The sequence below is a fragment of the Aulonocara stuartgranti genome (genome assembly GCF_965226115.1).
Source record: "Aulonocara stuartgranti genome assembly, chromosome: 4".
NCBI lineage: Eukaryota > Metazoa > Chordata > Actinopteri > Cichliformes > Cichlidae > Aulonocara > Aulonocara stuartgranti.
The window spans coordinates 32,864,075-32,880,094 of record NC_138942.1 but is presented as its reverse complement, the minus strand read 5'-3'; the positions used below and the strand labels follow the sequence as shown (position 1 = coordinate 32,880,094).

General features: G+C 40.9%; 1 protein-coding gene across 6 annotated transcripts in view; it reads right to left on the bottom strand.

The window, feature by feature from the left end:
• tanc2a (tetratricopeptide repeat, ankyrin repeat and coiled-coil containing 2a) overlaps positions 1 to 16,020 on the bottom strand; it is a 59,130-nt gene that overhangs the window by 16,159 nt on the left and 26,951 nt on the right. For 3 of the 6 annotated variants that reach the window (XM_082530015.1, XM_082530016.1, XM_082530018.1), the window contains 8 exons: positions 7,933 to 8,069; positions 7,463 to 7,631; positions 7,055 to 7,375; positions 4,882 to 5,007; positions 4,524 to 4,793; positions 1,470 to 1,603; positions 972 to 1,203; positions 717 to 889 (listed from right to left, as the gene is read on the bottom strand). In XM_082530015.1, coding sequence (XP_082386141.1) covers positions 717 to 889; positions 972 to 1,203; positions 1,470 to 1,603; positions 4,524 to 4,793; positions 4,882 to 5,007; positions 7,055 to 7,375; positions 7,463 to 7,631; positions 7,933 to 8,069 — 1,562 coding nt within the window. Of the gene's footprint in view, positions 1 to 716; positions 890 to 971; positions 1,204 to 1,469; positions 1,604 to 4,523; positions 4,794 to 4,881; positions 5,008 to 7,054; positions 7,376 to 7,462; positions 7,632 to 7,932; positions 8,070 to 12,332; positions 13,328 to 16,020 lie in introns of those variants that run through there. The other 3 variants (XM_082530013.1, XM_082530014.1, XM_082530017.1) reach the window with 3 other exon arrangements.

Below are 16,020 nucleotides of genomic sequence, written 5' to 3'. Positions count from 1 at the left end.
GATTGGCTGCAGACTCCCATCTCTGCAGGACCTGTACACCTCCAGGACACTGGGGCGTGCAGCTCGGATCTCAGCTGACCCTTCTCACCCTGGACACAGTCTGTTTGACCTGCTCCCCTCAGGCAGGAGGCTCCGGTCCATTCGCACCAGAACCTCTCGCCATAAGAACAGTTTCTTCCCCTCTGCTGTCGGACACATGAACAATAAACGTACGACTGTTCCCACCACTAACACATGACCCTACGCTGTGTTCACTGCATCATTCCATGTTTGTCACTGATCACCACCTGCACTCATGTATATATCATGTATATATCTATCTACTTAGCACTTTTAATTCTTATTCTTATTTTTATTTATTTATTTATTTTTCATGTCTATTTTAGCGTAATTTATGACAGTATGTTTGCACTGAAGCACCGCAGCAATTTCCTAATGTTGTAAACCTGCTCAACATTTGGCAATAAAACCTTTCTGATTCTGATTCTCATGCTACCAGGTGACCCCAGTCAAATGCAAACAAATGCAGAAGTAGTGAAAAAACAGTCGGAAAAGATGAGGAGGGAAAAATGTCTGTGTCCTCCAGTTGTAAAACCATTCCTGTTTTGGGGGTTGCCTCATTGTTGCCCCTCTAACGCACCTGTGTGCTCTTTTGTTCCCATTTCACGGCCACCTTTGTGATTTTACACTTCTGTGTGTTTGTGACTTGTGTTTACCTGCTGACTGGTCCTGACAGTGGTAATGACCTTCAGCCAGGAAGGAAATCTCTGGATGGTTCGGGATAGAAAGGAGGTCAGCGTGTCGCCGTAGTCCGGCCGGTGGAACTCTGCCTCGTTTAGCCCATCAATCAGTACAATAAGGCCCGCCCCTTCTACATGCAGTTTATTTTCTGGAAAACAAACAAAACAAACTCACATTGCATCACTGCACATCAGTTAATGTGCCACAGCAGAATGTAGTAGAAGCTGTACCTCTGTAGAGAGCATCGAGCGGTTCTAGTATTCCTTTCTGAAGGGCAGAGATCGGATCCTGGATACAGGAGCGCAGACTGAGCATGCTCTGGAGCTGTGGCGCCCGGTGCAGTAGTTCACGATAGGCGGCCAGCTGAGGCGCGCTGCTTAATGTAGCCGCCATGTTGTGGACAAACTCCGGAACGAGACAGGTGTGGCAGTTATCGGCCTGACAGAAATGATATGAGACTACCTACAAAACAGAGGCAGAAGAAAGTCGGTGAATCATCTGTAGATTTTCAGTAAAACTTTGCTAAGGTGGATTCACACGCTGGCCTTTTAGCTTGAGAGACTAAGTGATCATTCATTACACTGGTTGGTATTACAGCAGTCTAATTCATGTGGGTCTTTTATGGTCATTTCCACTGCTGTACACAAGCAGCCTACAGAAAATTATGAGAAGCACAACAGGTCATCTTTGATTAAAAAGTAGAAAGAGGAATGAAGTAGGGACACTACCTGTCCCGCGAGCCTCCTCAGCGCCTCCTCCTGTCTCCTCCTCATTTCTGGTGTGCCTGGACAGCTTTCTCCTGACCCCCCTTCATCTCCTCCTCCACCTCTTCCCAGGGAGTCGTGGGAAAAAGTCTCCACATCTGGGAAATTCAAACATGCAAACGTGTCATTCTTTCTGAGCAGCTGTTGCCTTCATCTTGTTAATAATTTCACCTCCTCACTACGTACGACTCTGGATACTGTAGCTCCTGTGAAAACTAAGGCCTCAAATCAGAAGTACCTGACTCCGTGGTATAATTCTGAAACACGTACCCTAAAGCAGATGACTCGTAATCTGGAGAGGAAATGGCGTGTCACAAATCTAGAGGATCATCATTTAGCCTGGAGAAATAGTTTGCTGCTTTATAAGAAAGCCCTCCGCAAAGCCAGAACATCTTACTATTCATCACTGATTGAAGAAAATAAGAACAACCCCAGGTTTCTCTTCAGCACTGTAGCCAGGCTGACAAAAAGTCAGAGCTCTTTTGAGCCAACCATCCCTTTAACGTTAACTAGTAATGACTTCATGAACTTCTTCACAAATAAAATTTTTATCATTAGAGAAAAAATTACCAATAATCATCCCACAGATGTAATATTATCTACAGCTACTCTTAGTACCATTGACTCTTTTTCTCCAATTGATCTTTCTGAGTTAACTTCAATAATTACTTCCTCCAAACCATCAACGTGTCTTTTAGACCCCATTCCTACAAAACTGCTCAAAGAAGTCCTGCCATTAATTAATTCTTCGATCTTAAATATGATCAACCTATCTCTAATAATCGGCTATGTACCACAGGCCTTCAAGCTGGCTGTAGTTAAACCTTTACTCAAAAAGCCATCTCTAGACCCAGCAGTCTTAGCTAATTATAGGCCAATCTCCAACCTTCCTTTCATATCAAAAATCCTTGAAAGAGTAGTTGTCAAACAGCTAACAGATCATCTGCAGAGGAATGGTTTATTTGAAGAGTTTCAGTCAGGTTTCAGAGCTCAGCACAGCACAGAAACAGCTTTAGTGAAGGTTACAAATGATCTTCTTATGGCCTCTGACAGTGGACTCATCTCTGTGCTTGTCCTGCTAGACCTCAGTGCAGCGTTCGATACTGTTGATCATAATATCCTATTAGAGCGATTAGAACATGCTGTAGGTATTACAGGTACTGCACAGCAGTGGTTTGTATCATATCTATCTAATAGACTCCAATTCGTGCATGTAAATGGAGAGTCCTCTTCACACACTGAGGTTAATTATGGAGTTCCACAGGGTTCAGTGCTAGGACCAATTCTGTTTACATTATACATGCTTCCCTTAGGCAGCATCATTAGAAGACATAGCATACATTTTCACTGCTATGCAGATGACACCCAGCTCTATCTGTCCATGAAGCCAGATAACACACACCAATTAGTTAAACTGCAGGAATGTCTTAAAGACATAAAGACCTGGATGGCCGCTAACTTTCTGCTTCTTAATTCAGATAAAACTGAGGTTATTGTACTCGGCCCTGAAAATCTTAGAAATATGGTATCTAATCAGATTCTTACTCTGGATGGCATTACCTTGGCCTCCAGTAACGCTGTGAGGAACCTTGGAGTCATTTTTGACCAGGACATGTCCTTCAACGCACATATTAAACAAATATGTAAGACTGCTTTCTTCCATTTGCGCAACATCTCTAAAATTAGAAATATCCTGTCTCAGAGTGACGCTGAAAAACTAGTTCATGCATTTATTACTTCCAGGCTGGACTACTGTAATTCATTATTATCAGGATGTCCAAAAAACTCACTGAAAAGCCTTCAGCTAATCCAAAATGCTGCAGCAAGAGTCCTGACAGGGACTAGAAAGAGAGAGCATATTTCTCCTGTTTTGGCTTCCCTTCATTGGCTTCCTGTTAAATCCAGAATTGAATTCAAAATCCTGCTTCTCACATACAAGGTCTTAAATAATCAGGCCCCATCTTATCTTAATGACCTTGTAGTACCATATCACCCTATTAGAGCGCTCCGCTCTCGCTCTGCAGGCCTACTTGTTGTTCCTAGAGTATTTAAAAGTAGAATGGGAGGCAGAGCCTTCAGTTTTCAGGCCCCTCTTCTGTGGAACCAGCTTCCAGTTTGGATTCGGGAGACAGACACTATCTCTACTTTTAAGATTAGGCTTAAAACTTTCCTTTTTTCTAAAGCATATAGTTAGGGCTGGACCAGGTGACCCTGAATCCTCCCTTTGTTATGCTGCAATAGATGTAGGCTGCCGGGGGATTCCCATGATGCATTGAGTTTTTCCTTTCCAGTCACCTTTCTCACTCACTATGTATTAACAGACCTCTCTGCATTGAATCATATCTGTTATTAACCTCTGTCTCTCTTCCACAGCATGTCTTTATCCTGTCTTCCTTCTCTCACCCCAACCGGTCGCAGCAGATGGCCGCCCCTCCCTGAGCCTGGTTCTGCTGGAGGTTTCTTCCTGTTAAAAGGGAGTTTTTCCTTCCCACTGTCGCCAAAGTGCTTGCTCATAGGGGGTCATATGATTGTTGGGTTTTTCTCTGTATCTATGAAGCGCCTTGAGGCGACTTTTGTTGTGATTTGGCGCTATATAAATAAAATTGAATTGAATTGAATTGAATTGAATTCATTAACTGCATGATTTTACACTGTTTTTCTGATGCCTGGCTCAGCTATGGGTCTGGCTACTGGCCCTGTGGATTTTATTGGGTTACATATGATGACTCTGTTACTCTGAGTGAATTTAAGTACATAAACATTTTTGTCTAAACTGGTCAAAGACACTCAGAGCCTCGTCTTGGCTGTGTGCTTTGGCTCTTTATCTTGCTGAACCTCTTTTCCAGTGTCAGTGGTGAGAGGCTACACAAGAAATGAACTTTCTGATATGCAAACGCAACCAGAAGACAGTTTAACTCTTGCATACGTTTTTTCTAGGGTTCTGCTAATATCCACATAATGTCTCTTGTACGACACAGTTTACAGAGCTGTGAAACAGGAGGGATCTTTTCCTCTTACGTTTGTTTATGGTCTGGCTGCTAGAAGCATTTGGCCACATACGGTTTCCATGACAACTAAGTGCCACCAAGCGAGCAATGATGGCCGTTTTGCCAAATCCCATGTTGCCGATGATAACCGCGCCCCGGCTGGTTGCTGGATCATCACTGCGGAGGCAGGTGTCCATTTCTTGGAAGAGCCACTCCCTGCCGGTGAAGAGCCAATCAGATGAGAGACCAGGAACCTCAAAGTGAAGCGGCTTCAGGTTCAGAGAGGGAGTGAAACGAACTGCTGGAAGAGAGGGAAGAGAGGAGCGCGTGTAATGCTGCCATTTATTATAACTGCATCTCAGGATGTTTGGCACCATGTGTGCATTTACCTCTGTGGTCCTGTTGACTACGAATCCCAGAATTCTGTCTAGGCATTCTGAGGGATGTCCTTGAAGGGATGTGTCTCTGCTGCTCATCAAGATAAGCCAGGTCTTCAAGGTGGGCTGAACTAGTGGCTAAAGAGAAATAAAAAAAAAAAATGCTGTAATAAGACTGCTGCAAAATAACTGACATAATGTGCTTTATACAGATGCTAAGTTGGTTATAGAAAACTAAATTAGAGCCGTTTGTAGATATATTTTTTTCCACTGAAGAAACTCCAAAGTTTAAGTTAGCTATGGTGAATGTGTCCTTACTACTTGGTACAAACAGGTCTGGCACTTTGGTAAACCGATGCATTCACGTTCTTGCCAAAGGTTAGACGAGAATATTCTTATAATTCTTGTTTCTGTTAAAGGAGGACACAGCTAGGAGAAATTAGTCAGTATAAAAGATGGATGTAGCCAACATGATGTCACCATCTGCTTTGTGAAGTCTTTTTATGTAGCCTAGAGCTATATATATGTAGAGTCACCTTCATCAGCGAGACTCTTGTTTTACATTCTATGGACTCATATAGCTCCTAGACTTTAAATCTCTTTTAAAACTGTTCTTATTGTTCATTTACCATTAACATACCTCCACAAATACGCTCCACAACAGTGAGAAATATTTAAAAACTCTCAGTAACAAATATGTTATAAATTGCTGTATGAACAATTTAACAAGTTAATCTTAACATAACACCAACCAAGCAAAAGTACTCATGTGTCTTCTAGCTTGTATGAAGACAAACGTGTTTATAGTTTTAGAACAGATTTCCGTATCTGTTGTTAGCAAAGCAAACAGGCAGGATTACTAGGATTTCAGCATCTTGACAGTTCCTAAAAAGTTGATATAAAACCTAACAAAGGACTAATACAAGTTAAAAACTTTAACTTTCCCTGGCTGCAAACACAAAGCTGTGAGAAACCTACCAGAACTTTTGTCTTAATGACTCCAGTAACAATCCTGTTGCACTGCAGAGAATACGAGTGCAGGCTGTGCCTTGTATCCTGTGTGTCACTTCCTTCCTTCCCCAAAGTGCTCATGACTTTTAGCTTTTATTGAAACAGGAGAAGGAGAAGAGGAAAAGGAGAATGGGCTCTGAACACGTTACCCAGGCACCATCTCCATTTTTCAGCTTGTTGCCTTTTATCAGCAGTTTATAAACTACCAATGACGAGCTTGTTAACACACCTGCCTGTGTACACATGAAATAAACCAGAAACTTGAAAGAAACCAGACAGTCTTAATAGGTGCTCTTTTTAAGGTGTTAAGGATTCTGTATTAACATCTGCCCGTGCCTCAGTTATGTCTCTGGTGAAGTATGGCCTGGATCCAGGACTGTGATTTTCTATGTGTGCTTCTGAAACACTGTCTTTAACTCTCTGTGTCTAACTGTAGCCCTAACCTGTATGATTATTATATATTTATATATATATATTTATTATTATATTTATGTTTTTACATAAAGGTGAGGGTTTTTTTTAAAGACAGATTATAAACTAGAGAACAAGCTGTGTTTTAATTCCTCACTACTGCGTGCATGTGATCCAATCACACTGCAAAGTGTCCTGGCAGGTTTTTACAATAACAGCAACATTAAAAAACAAATTTCATGTTTTATTCAGTTTGATGCAAAATGAATGAACGTGCCCATAAAGTCCTCCGTGTCACTTATTAATAATATAGGAATCTTTTCCTAACTGTCGCCCCCACAATTCACTGCAATTGTTTGTATATTTGTATACAAATTTGAATACAAGTGTGTTGCGTATGCACTGGGACACACTCTGAATTCACTTTTGCAGAGCAGAGGGATGCACTATGAAGCCAGATTATGGGCTTAGTGAGCTGTGCTGAGTTTAAACTGAGTTCCCTGTCCTGCCGCTGGCTCTCTTTTTACCAGGTTTTCTTTTACGATTTGGTCTAAAATGAAATTATCTGTAAGCAATCTGCAAAATTATAGATTCTTTTATATGTGGAGCTTGTTAAGCTGGACTTTTATGGTTGGTTGGTGTCAGCCAGTTAGTTGTGACTTTTCTAGACCACACTGACTATAAATATCTGGTAAAATGCAACAGAACCTCACACTGTGCTGAAAGGCAAAAAAGGCCACATCGCATTCATCTGCCATCTTACCAGCAACCGAATTAGGGCGAGGCATGAAGTAGAGGGGGATGGAATAGGTGGAACCTGATGACTGGGTGAGGCCAGTGCCTCGATCTGGATGGAGTTTGTTTAGGCTGTAAGTGGAGGCAGCCATGCTGTCGTCCACCCTATACAGAAAACCCTCATTTCTGCTTCCTGACGCTACCACACTGGTAGACGAAGTGGACGCCACCACTGGTCGACCCCCCTGCTGCCACAGGTTGAGACTGCTGCCATGGTAACATTCTCCTGCATACTTAGCGCCGTCATCCCTCTCTGCAGCTGAGTCAGCAGAATAGCTAGTCAGCGTGGCTGAAAATTAGAGAGAAGGGGAAACAGGGGGCATTAGCAACAAGAGCTGGTTGTTTAATGGCCCATTTGAAGACAACTGCCCCTTACCTATGATCCCACTGTCTCTGCTCTCCAGTGTTGAGGTGGGGGAGGTGACGGAGGCGTGGTTCGGGGAAGCGTGCTTGTTGTTACTACTGCCTTCAGCACCAGTGGGAGGGTGCAGTGTGGAACTGGGCGAGGTGTTGCTACTAGCCAGACTGGAAGAAGGAGACATCCTCTGTGGGAAAGGCAAAAGAAAAATAGAAATATTCTTCTATTATTGTGCATTATAGGTATTAATGTTATATCGTACAGTTCTCATTCTTATAGTTATCATGTGTCTGTATAAGTTAGCATTTTTTGGCAAAACATCTTTAAATATTCAAATAGAAACACAGTGGATGGATGAAATAGATTTGTCAGTGGAACGAGACTTTCCACGACCTCGATAAAACATCGTATGGCAGATTCACAGTTAAATCTCTGAACCTAAGAGCATTCGATGATTTAGGTGGAACAAAAGCGTGTGTGTTACTTACCTGCCCATCCTGAGCATGGTAAGGGGAGCCTGGCTCTCCACTGATGACCTTTTCTCCAAGTAGAAAACCAAGCCTCGTCATCAGGGCATCAGCTGCCTCATCTACTGAGGGGGGTGGTCCTAACTCCTCATCTTCACCTAATGAGTGAAGAAAAGGGAATTAAAAAAAAATACTATGCTGATGATGTCATCTGACTGTTGACTGTGACATGTTAAGCAATGGAGACCGTATACCTTCATGTATTATAATCACATTACATTTTTTCAGTAATGCAGTAACATAAACCATTAGTGAAAAATGTAATTCCAGTTGCAATTATGCCAGTACTTGTGTTACAAAGATTTCAGCTTGTGTGCAGCAGAAGGAGAACGATGAAGTCTACAGCTTGTCAGGAATGAGATATGGACATTCATTTTATTTTTATGGCACAAAGGGACGAGAGCGTGATGATAACGTTGAATCTGCATGCAGGACAGAAACAACTGGATTATACTGGTGGCAAGATTTGAGCTTTTTGCAAGCACGGACAACATGCTAACGCAGGGCTAGCGAAAAACCTAGCGTGATGAGCAGGGAGAGGATGAGCTTCAACACAAGACAAAGCAGTGATGAGCAGTCAGCCTCTGTTTCTACCTGTTCATAGTAGAATCACTGTGATGATTGTTTTCAGGTCTCTCATACGCTCATACATATTCCATGTGTGTCCACCGTCCGTATTTGTGTCCATATGGGGATTTGTGTTGGTGTGTGGGACTGTAGTGATTCCACTTCCATCACTTATCGAGTCCATTCCTTATTGATTCTCAATGGCGTCACTTTGAGAGTCACCGCCATCGCCAAGCAGCTTATCAAACACATTACATTTGTGCAAATGAATTGCATGCTGGGTGATTACATTTTTTTGCATGTTGGAGGTATGTCCCCTCTTTCTTGCCATCTGGGTTGGAGTCATTACTCAAAAAAAAGTGTTCTGTATTACACAGAACACTTTTCTAATCCAGCACACGTTACATTAATTTCATGTTTCTCCATAAAATGACCTGAAACACACTGTCTCATGATTACCATTTAACAATATAAACCCACAGGCTACAGCCCCACACACCAACACAAATCTTTCTCTAAGTACGTAGGTAAGAACACAAAGCAAAGATGAAAACCAGCACAAAGAGACTTTAAAACATGAACAGATAGAAATGCAGGCTGTAGCCTGACTGCTCATCAGATTGTTATCTGTTGAAGTTCAGTGTCTGGCTGCTGGGCTGGGGTCAGCATATGCTCAGCATAAAGCTGCCTCAATCACAGTTTTCTACAGACATCCACTGGCAACCTGCTAAAAAGTCCCAATTTGATGTGCTGGCTTCAAGAGCAGACACTGTTATAAGTCCATCCAATCAGAAGAAATTATGAAAATAGAACAATTCAGAGAATCTCACACACGCTGCAACTCACTCAAAGCACATGCAAAACAGTGATTGATGTTGCTATTAATGTATTCACTATCATGACCTAAATATGCCAAGAGCACTGCACACACACACACACACACACACACACACACACACACACACACACACACACACACACACACACACACACACACACACACACCAAGACAAGAATGTAAGCCGCAGCACGAAAGCTCCGACTCTGTTTCTCTCTCTCTGTAATTACAGCTTTAAACTGCTGACTGCTGGTGAAGAATCAGACACACACACACACACACACACACCAAAAAAAAGCCATCCAACACAAAGCACGTGTGTGTGTGTACGTGTGCACATACATGCGTATGTGTGGTCAGTCAATGACAGGGTTGTGAGTCGTTTTTAGCAGAAGAAAAATAAAATGGAAAGATCAGATACAGAGCGCGCAGACATTTCCATTTCTGCTTTCTTAACTAGTTCAGCTTCTGATTGCTTCTCCTGTCTTTCCTCCCTTCCTTAGGAGCCTTCCTCTCCCTTTGCCGTCCCTTCTTCTCTTCTTTCTTTGTGTATTTCTTCTTTTTTCTTTCCTCCTTTCCATTCTTACGTTCAGCTTTTCTTTCTGTCATAGTTTCTCTCTTCTTCTAACCATTTGTTTTTCATCTCTCCTCCAGTTTCTTTCCTTACTTTCCCTCATTAGTCTTCCTTCTTTTGTTCCTTTATCTCTTCCGACTTTCTTTGCACCCTTTGTGTTTTCTCTGGTCCCATCTTTCTTTTGTTTTTCCTTCCTCCGTTTTTTCTTTTCTTTCTTATTTCTTTTATCTCTTCCCTCCCAGATTTCTTTCTTTTGCCCTCATGTACTCTCTTTACTTCCTTTCTTCCTGAACCAGAAGGACTTTCTGCTATAACAGAATCCTGATATAGAAACTCTAACATGTTTCTGTCAGTAAAATGATGCAATCATTTCTGAAGTTCTGGAGCAGTCTGAAAGTGTCACTATGATTCTGCTTGTTAACTGCACCTCTGACTTCCTGTAACATTCAGTGAATAAAATGATGAACAGCATCAAGAGCATAATCCTGGGGCAAGGACGTTTAGATAAATTAGAAACTCAGAGCTTTGTAAACTGGGATTAGCGTGCGTTTTAGCTGATCTAAGCACAAGTGACTGGATACAGGTAAAGGTGCAAATGCAGTCCACATACTTGAGATCTGATTGGTCAGATCATTTTGGTCACATAATGCATTTTTAAATGAAGAAAGACGTCCTTTCTTTGATGTTATTTTCTGTTTTCAGTTATGGTTTAGATACTGTAAGTGAAAGCAACAGAACAAGCTGGTTATATTTTTGGGAAAGTATGGTGGCTAAAATAGACCCTGTGAACTCTCTGAAGAATAATAATAATAATAATGATAAGAAATTTTATTTAAAAGGGCCTTTGAAGACACCTAAGGACACTTACCAATAGAATAAAACACACAATAGAACAATGACAACAAAGAACAATAAAAAAGGCACAAGATAAACAAAAAATTAGTTCACAGTGAATATGCAGATTTGAACAGATGGGTTTTGAGTTGGGATTTAAACTGGGGGAGAGAACCAGTGTTTCCTATATTTGGGGGTAGAAAGTTCCACAGCCTGAGAGCAGAGCAGCTGAAAGCTCTGCTTCCCATGGTGGTGAGGCGGACAGAAGCCACAGCGAGCTGGATAGAAGAAGATTGAAGTGCGCGAGCAGAAGAAGTAGTGCTTAACAGGTCAGAAAGGTAAGGAAGAGCAAGGTTATGAAGGGCCTTGAAGGTGAGCAGAAGAACTTTGCACACTCTCTTGAATTTCACAAGGAGCCAGTGAAGCTCCTGAAGATCGGGGGTGATGTGCTGGTAGGAGGGGGTTCTGGTAATAATGCATGAGTTTTGAACCAGATGAAGCTTATGGAGGGATTTTTAGGGGAGACGATGTAAGAGAGAATTACAATAGTCAATGTGGGAGGTAACGAGGCTGTGAACAAGACTATTAACCACCTCACAGAGAGCCTGACACAAAGTCCTGAGGGCAAACTCAGTCTAAGGAGTTAGCTGTGACTACATCAGCTAACATTACTTAACCAAACAGCCTTGTGAGAGGTCCTGACTTCATTTTAACAACATCATTCAGTGTCACAGTAAGTACCTTGGGTTTTCTAAAGGCCATTAGTATATAACTTAACTCATTTCTACATTGTAACATCTGTTTGGAAACCAATATGATCTTGCTTTAGTTCTTTGCGAAGACATAAGACACAAGTTTCTCTCCCTTATTTCAGAAAAAAAACCTCTTACAAAGTGAAAATACAAAAGAGAAATGAAAGCAGCAGCTGAGTGTATACGCTGGAGTACACAAAACCAACAGTGAACAACCTGAGGCTAGGACACAAGCTGCTGAAGAGGAGGAGTCACCACATATCGATATATAGCGATGTAATACTTTGTCAAAAATGCAGATAATCACGTTCCTTAACTAAAAGGACAAACTTTCCTGCTCTGGCAAGAAAGACATGTGAGCCTTGTGGACACCTGCATAGCTGAAAAAATAACAAAACTGCAGTTCTTCAAACAGCCACTTGGGGCTGACTGTAAAATCATAGCACAGGTAAACATGTTTACAGGCGAGTTTTTTTCTAACCTTTCTGTTCATAAAAAACAAACTTTTTTAGATTCATTTGCTTACACGCTTGGAACAACATACTAATCAGACATTAAATGGCATCACCAGGTTTTTGCCAGCTTGAGCAGCTCGACTCATTTTTGGGGGGAAATGTAGAATCCACTTTTTTTAGCTAAATTTAAAGGGAAAAAAGATATTTTCGCATACTATTTGTACAAAATCTGAAAAAAATCAAACACAATTAGAGATAACAGATTAGAGTAAATTAAAAAAATATGGTATTTGACTGATAAAACAAGAATTTCTGGCCATAGAGAGATCCATCACTCTCACCTTCCTCCTGTCTCCTTCCTCTTCGATCTCTCTCCACTCCTTGGATCGGACAATCCCCCCAATCGCGACACAACTGCGAACTCTCCTCGTGAGAGTGACAACAGCAAACGTGCAACAGCAAGCGCCGCAGGAGGGACGAGGTGTGGTTGACGAAGCCCCCCGCAAACACACCTCGACCACAACCGCAGCCATTCGCCGGCCCCCACGGGTGACGGACACTGGAGCGCCCGTGGCAACACCACTTGGCTCTGGAGCGGGCGCATGCTTTCAAAATAGCCGCCGTGCAGTCCATGGCTAGCTGTCAGCAGGACTCTGATTGGTTCACAGTACTTCCATGTAGGCGGCAGAGTAAACTAAGTCAGCTGAAGTTGTGCTCTTCTCCCTCTCCATTAAGTTTTGTTGGTGAAAATGTGATGACATCATGATCCCGTCTTCTTCACTTTGGTATCGAGCTCCTCCTTCTCCAGAGTACACAAAGGAGAGGGGGAGAAAAAGATGAAGGAGGTAGAAGTGAAGTGATAAGAAGAGGAAGAGACTCTCCGGAAAAAGAAAAAAAACATACCAGAGGTGCTCCGACTTTTCAGGCTGAGTGACTGCGGGACAATAAAACATGCAAATCCAGTGGTAACAGATGAACTTCTTTGTTACTCTTCAGAGGTGAAACAGCAATCTGCATACATGAGAAGTGCTCTAAAGTTGACTGCAACTCACACAAACCTGGGAAATGCATTTCCACTGGTTATTGTCCTTTGTAGCCAGAAAAATGAAAGCCTTTCTCATTCACAGGTAGAGTCCCAGAAAACAGAGTAACAACTAAAGCATCCAGTGCAAAAACAAGCAAAAAAGCCCACAACAATCCTCTCACATACGGTACGCTCTTAGGTCAGAACACACAAAAAAGAACACTTCTAAGTGTGCAAAGCCTCTTTCTCCACCAGCAGAGCCTCCATATCTGTTCTGAAAGACGACCTCCCTCGTCCGACTGCACCGCAAATTAAAACCTCCCCTCCTCCAACCCCCAAAAAGAAAAAAAACCCCACACAGGCGAGAAACAGAAAGCCTGCAGGAGGAGCTGAACCGAGAGCGTAATCTGTTACATGTCGAGAAGCACGAGGAAAGTTTAGAAAAACAGTTCAGCCTTGTCTCTTCTAAAAGAAGAAAAAACGCGCAGAGACAGAACAATTTCTGAAAAGCAGCAGAGCAAAGAAATGCTGCAATTAAAGTGAAACTCTTTCCAAGAACAGAGGAGAGTGCGACCACAAATCACAGTGAACATGGAAGACTGTAATCCACTTTAGACCAAGAAATGTGGAAAATGTATATGAACTAAAAAAAAACTAGTTAAATTGAAACAAATATTATTTAAAATGTGATTTTATGAAAGAGTGCAGAAAAAACGGGTTTAAATTTAAGACTTGAAGGAAAGATTTAGGCTGAAATTTGTGGAAGAACGAAGAAAAAACACAAAAAGCTGGTTTATGATTCTATAATGTCTCCAACTTTTACCTTTGACCTTTTGTTGTTCACCTAAAAATAGTTTTAGTGCAACCTAAAACATTTAACAGGCTACATTAATACCTTATAGGTAACATATAGATGTACAGAAAAATGAAACTACTAGAGATAATGTATCTAAAGCATTATCCACTCATCTTAGAACGTTATTACACTATTTATTTTTTTATTTAGTTTTCTAAAAACATACAGAGTAAGAACCTTTTGTAAAGCCACAGTTTAAAGCCTCTGTGATGTCACCCACTGGACTGTGAGGTCCTGCTATAAAGGCTCGAGTCAAACATTTTTACCATGAGCATCTCTTTGAAAGCCAGATGTGATAATAGAAAAGTGGAGCTGACTGTGAAACAATAACCTCCTCTGATTGAATAGTCATTAGCAAATAAGCTTGGGCGATATGTTGGCAGTCCAACAACCGATGACAGGCGATATATTCGCGCAGGCACAGACATTTTGATGGGCGGAGCCATGTAATCATGCATGGACTGATTTTCGCGTTTAGAATTTATACGTTTTGTTTGTTGAGGGAATATTTTACCTTCTTTTCTTGTTTGTTTCAGTATTAATATAGCTACTTTTTGGATTATTCATTCATTTATTTCTTTGTTTGAGATTCGCCAAATCATACAAAAGACTTAACATTACGTCTGAGATTTTTTTTTTGTGCTGGCTGGAAGAGACATTTTGATTTTTTAATTACTTTTTGTTTAATTTGTATTTGTAGTTTGGTCGAGTCTGTAAGACAAACACTGGAACAGCCTGTAAACACGGTTATAGTAGAAAAAAGATGCAGTTTCTCGTTGTTTCCCTCCCCACCATTGTTGTTGTTTTTTTATTCAAATAAAATGTTTTTGTGTTTTTTCTGAACACAGGCCGCTGCCTTTCGTTCTTTTTGAGTTTGAGTAAAGGAGTCGCTGCATTTTGCGCACTCTGAGGAATGTGCATTTGTTCACAGCTGGAAGAGTGTGCCATTAAAACAGCGCTATTATTTTTTTGGTTGACCGCTTCTCTTAGCTTCAATAAACAATATTAGCAAACTTACTCGTGGGCAAATAAATAAATACACCGCTCTTGTGTAAACGATCGGCGAAAGGCTCGGCCTATCGTCAATAGTCGATATATTCATCCAATCGCCCAACCTTATTAGCAAATGACAATATGTTAAACAATCCTCCTTTCTGAGTCTATAAACTCATTAATAAAGAGTCTACCAGACACAGATAGAATTGTATCCAACACAAAGTGTTTTCAGGTTGAAGGATCCCTCCGTGTTCATTAAAAAGAATTCAGATTTAAGCAACTTCAGTTTTGAATGAACTTTTCTGACCCCCGAACTACATCCATCTTTTACACTGTTGGACTTATTAGTAAATTTTTGCTAGTTAGTGTAAAATACCAGCATAAAATCTGATTATATGTTAATAATGTCTTTGCAGCTTATTTACACAGCACGTACATAGTTAATAACGGGAGGTTTAAACATGTTATTCAAAGAAAGTTTATCAAATATTGTAAACTGAAAAAAGGCTAAAAGCTAACCTTGCAGTTAAGCTCAGATATGATAAGCTCTAGTCAATCTTGAGCTAGAGTTAGCTTGTGTTTTTTGTTTTTTAATGACTGAATTTAACTGCAAAGGCTTTAATTATGGTGAATTATTATAGTTTTATAATAATTCATCAGATTATAGTGTTTACTAAGCAAAATACAAGTCCCAAATTGTATTTTAGCAAGAGATATCCATTCACTGCTCTTAAAATGAAAGATGCTAAATGTTGGTGGCCAAAAGATTTTACTGTTCACAAAAATCTGCTTAAATCGGCTTAAATCTAGGACTCTCCACCATTTGACCCTAGAAGAAGCTTCTCAGATGAAAGGTGAAACATCTTCAAGCAACTTAAAGGAGTCCAGACGCTTTTCTTTCCAAGCTCCTTAGACTACTGTTGACAAAAAGTTCATCTGTGGCTTAAAAAAAGCATAACTGTGAGTTGAAATGTTAAGCAGGCATTAGCTCCTTTTTCTGGATTGAGGACATATAATTTATTTATTATGAAATTACTAAAAAACTAAATATTTGGCACAATAAAAAATGTTTTTGTACAAAGCAACAACTTAATTTCCAATTAAATTACTATTAGCTATTAAAAAGCTAGCTTACACTTAATTACTGCTATAG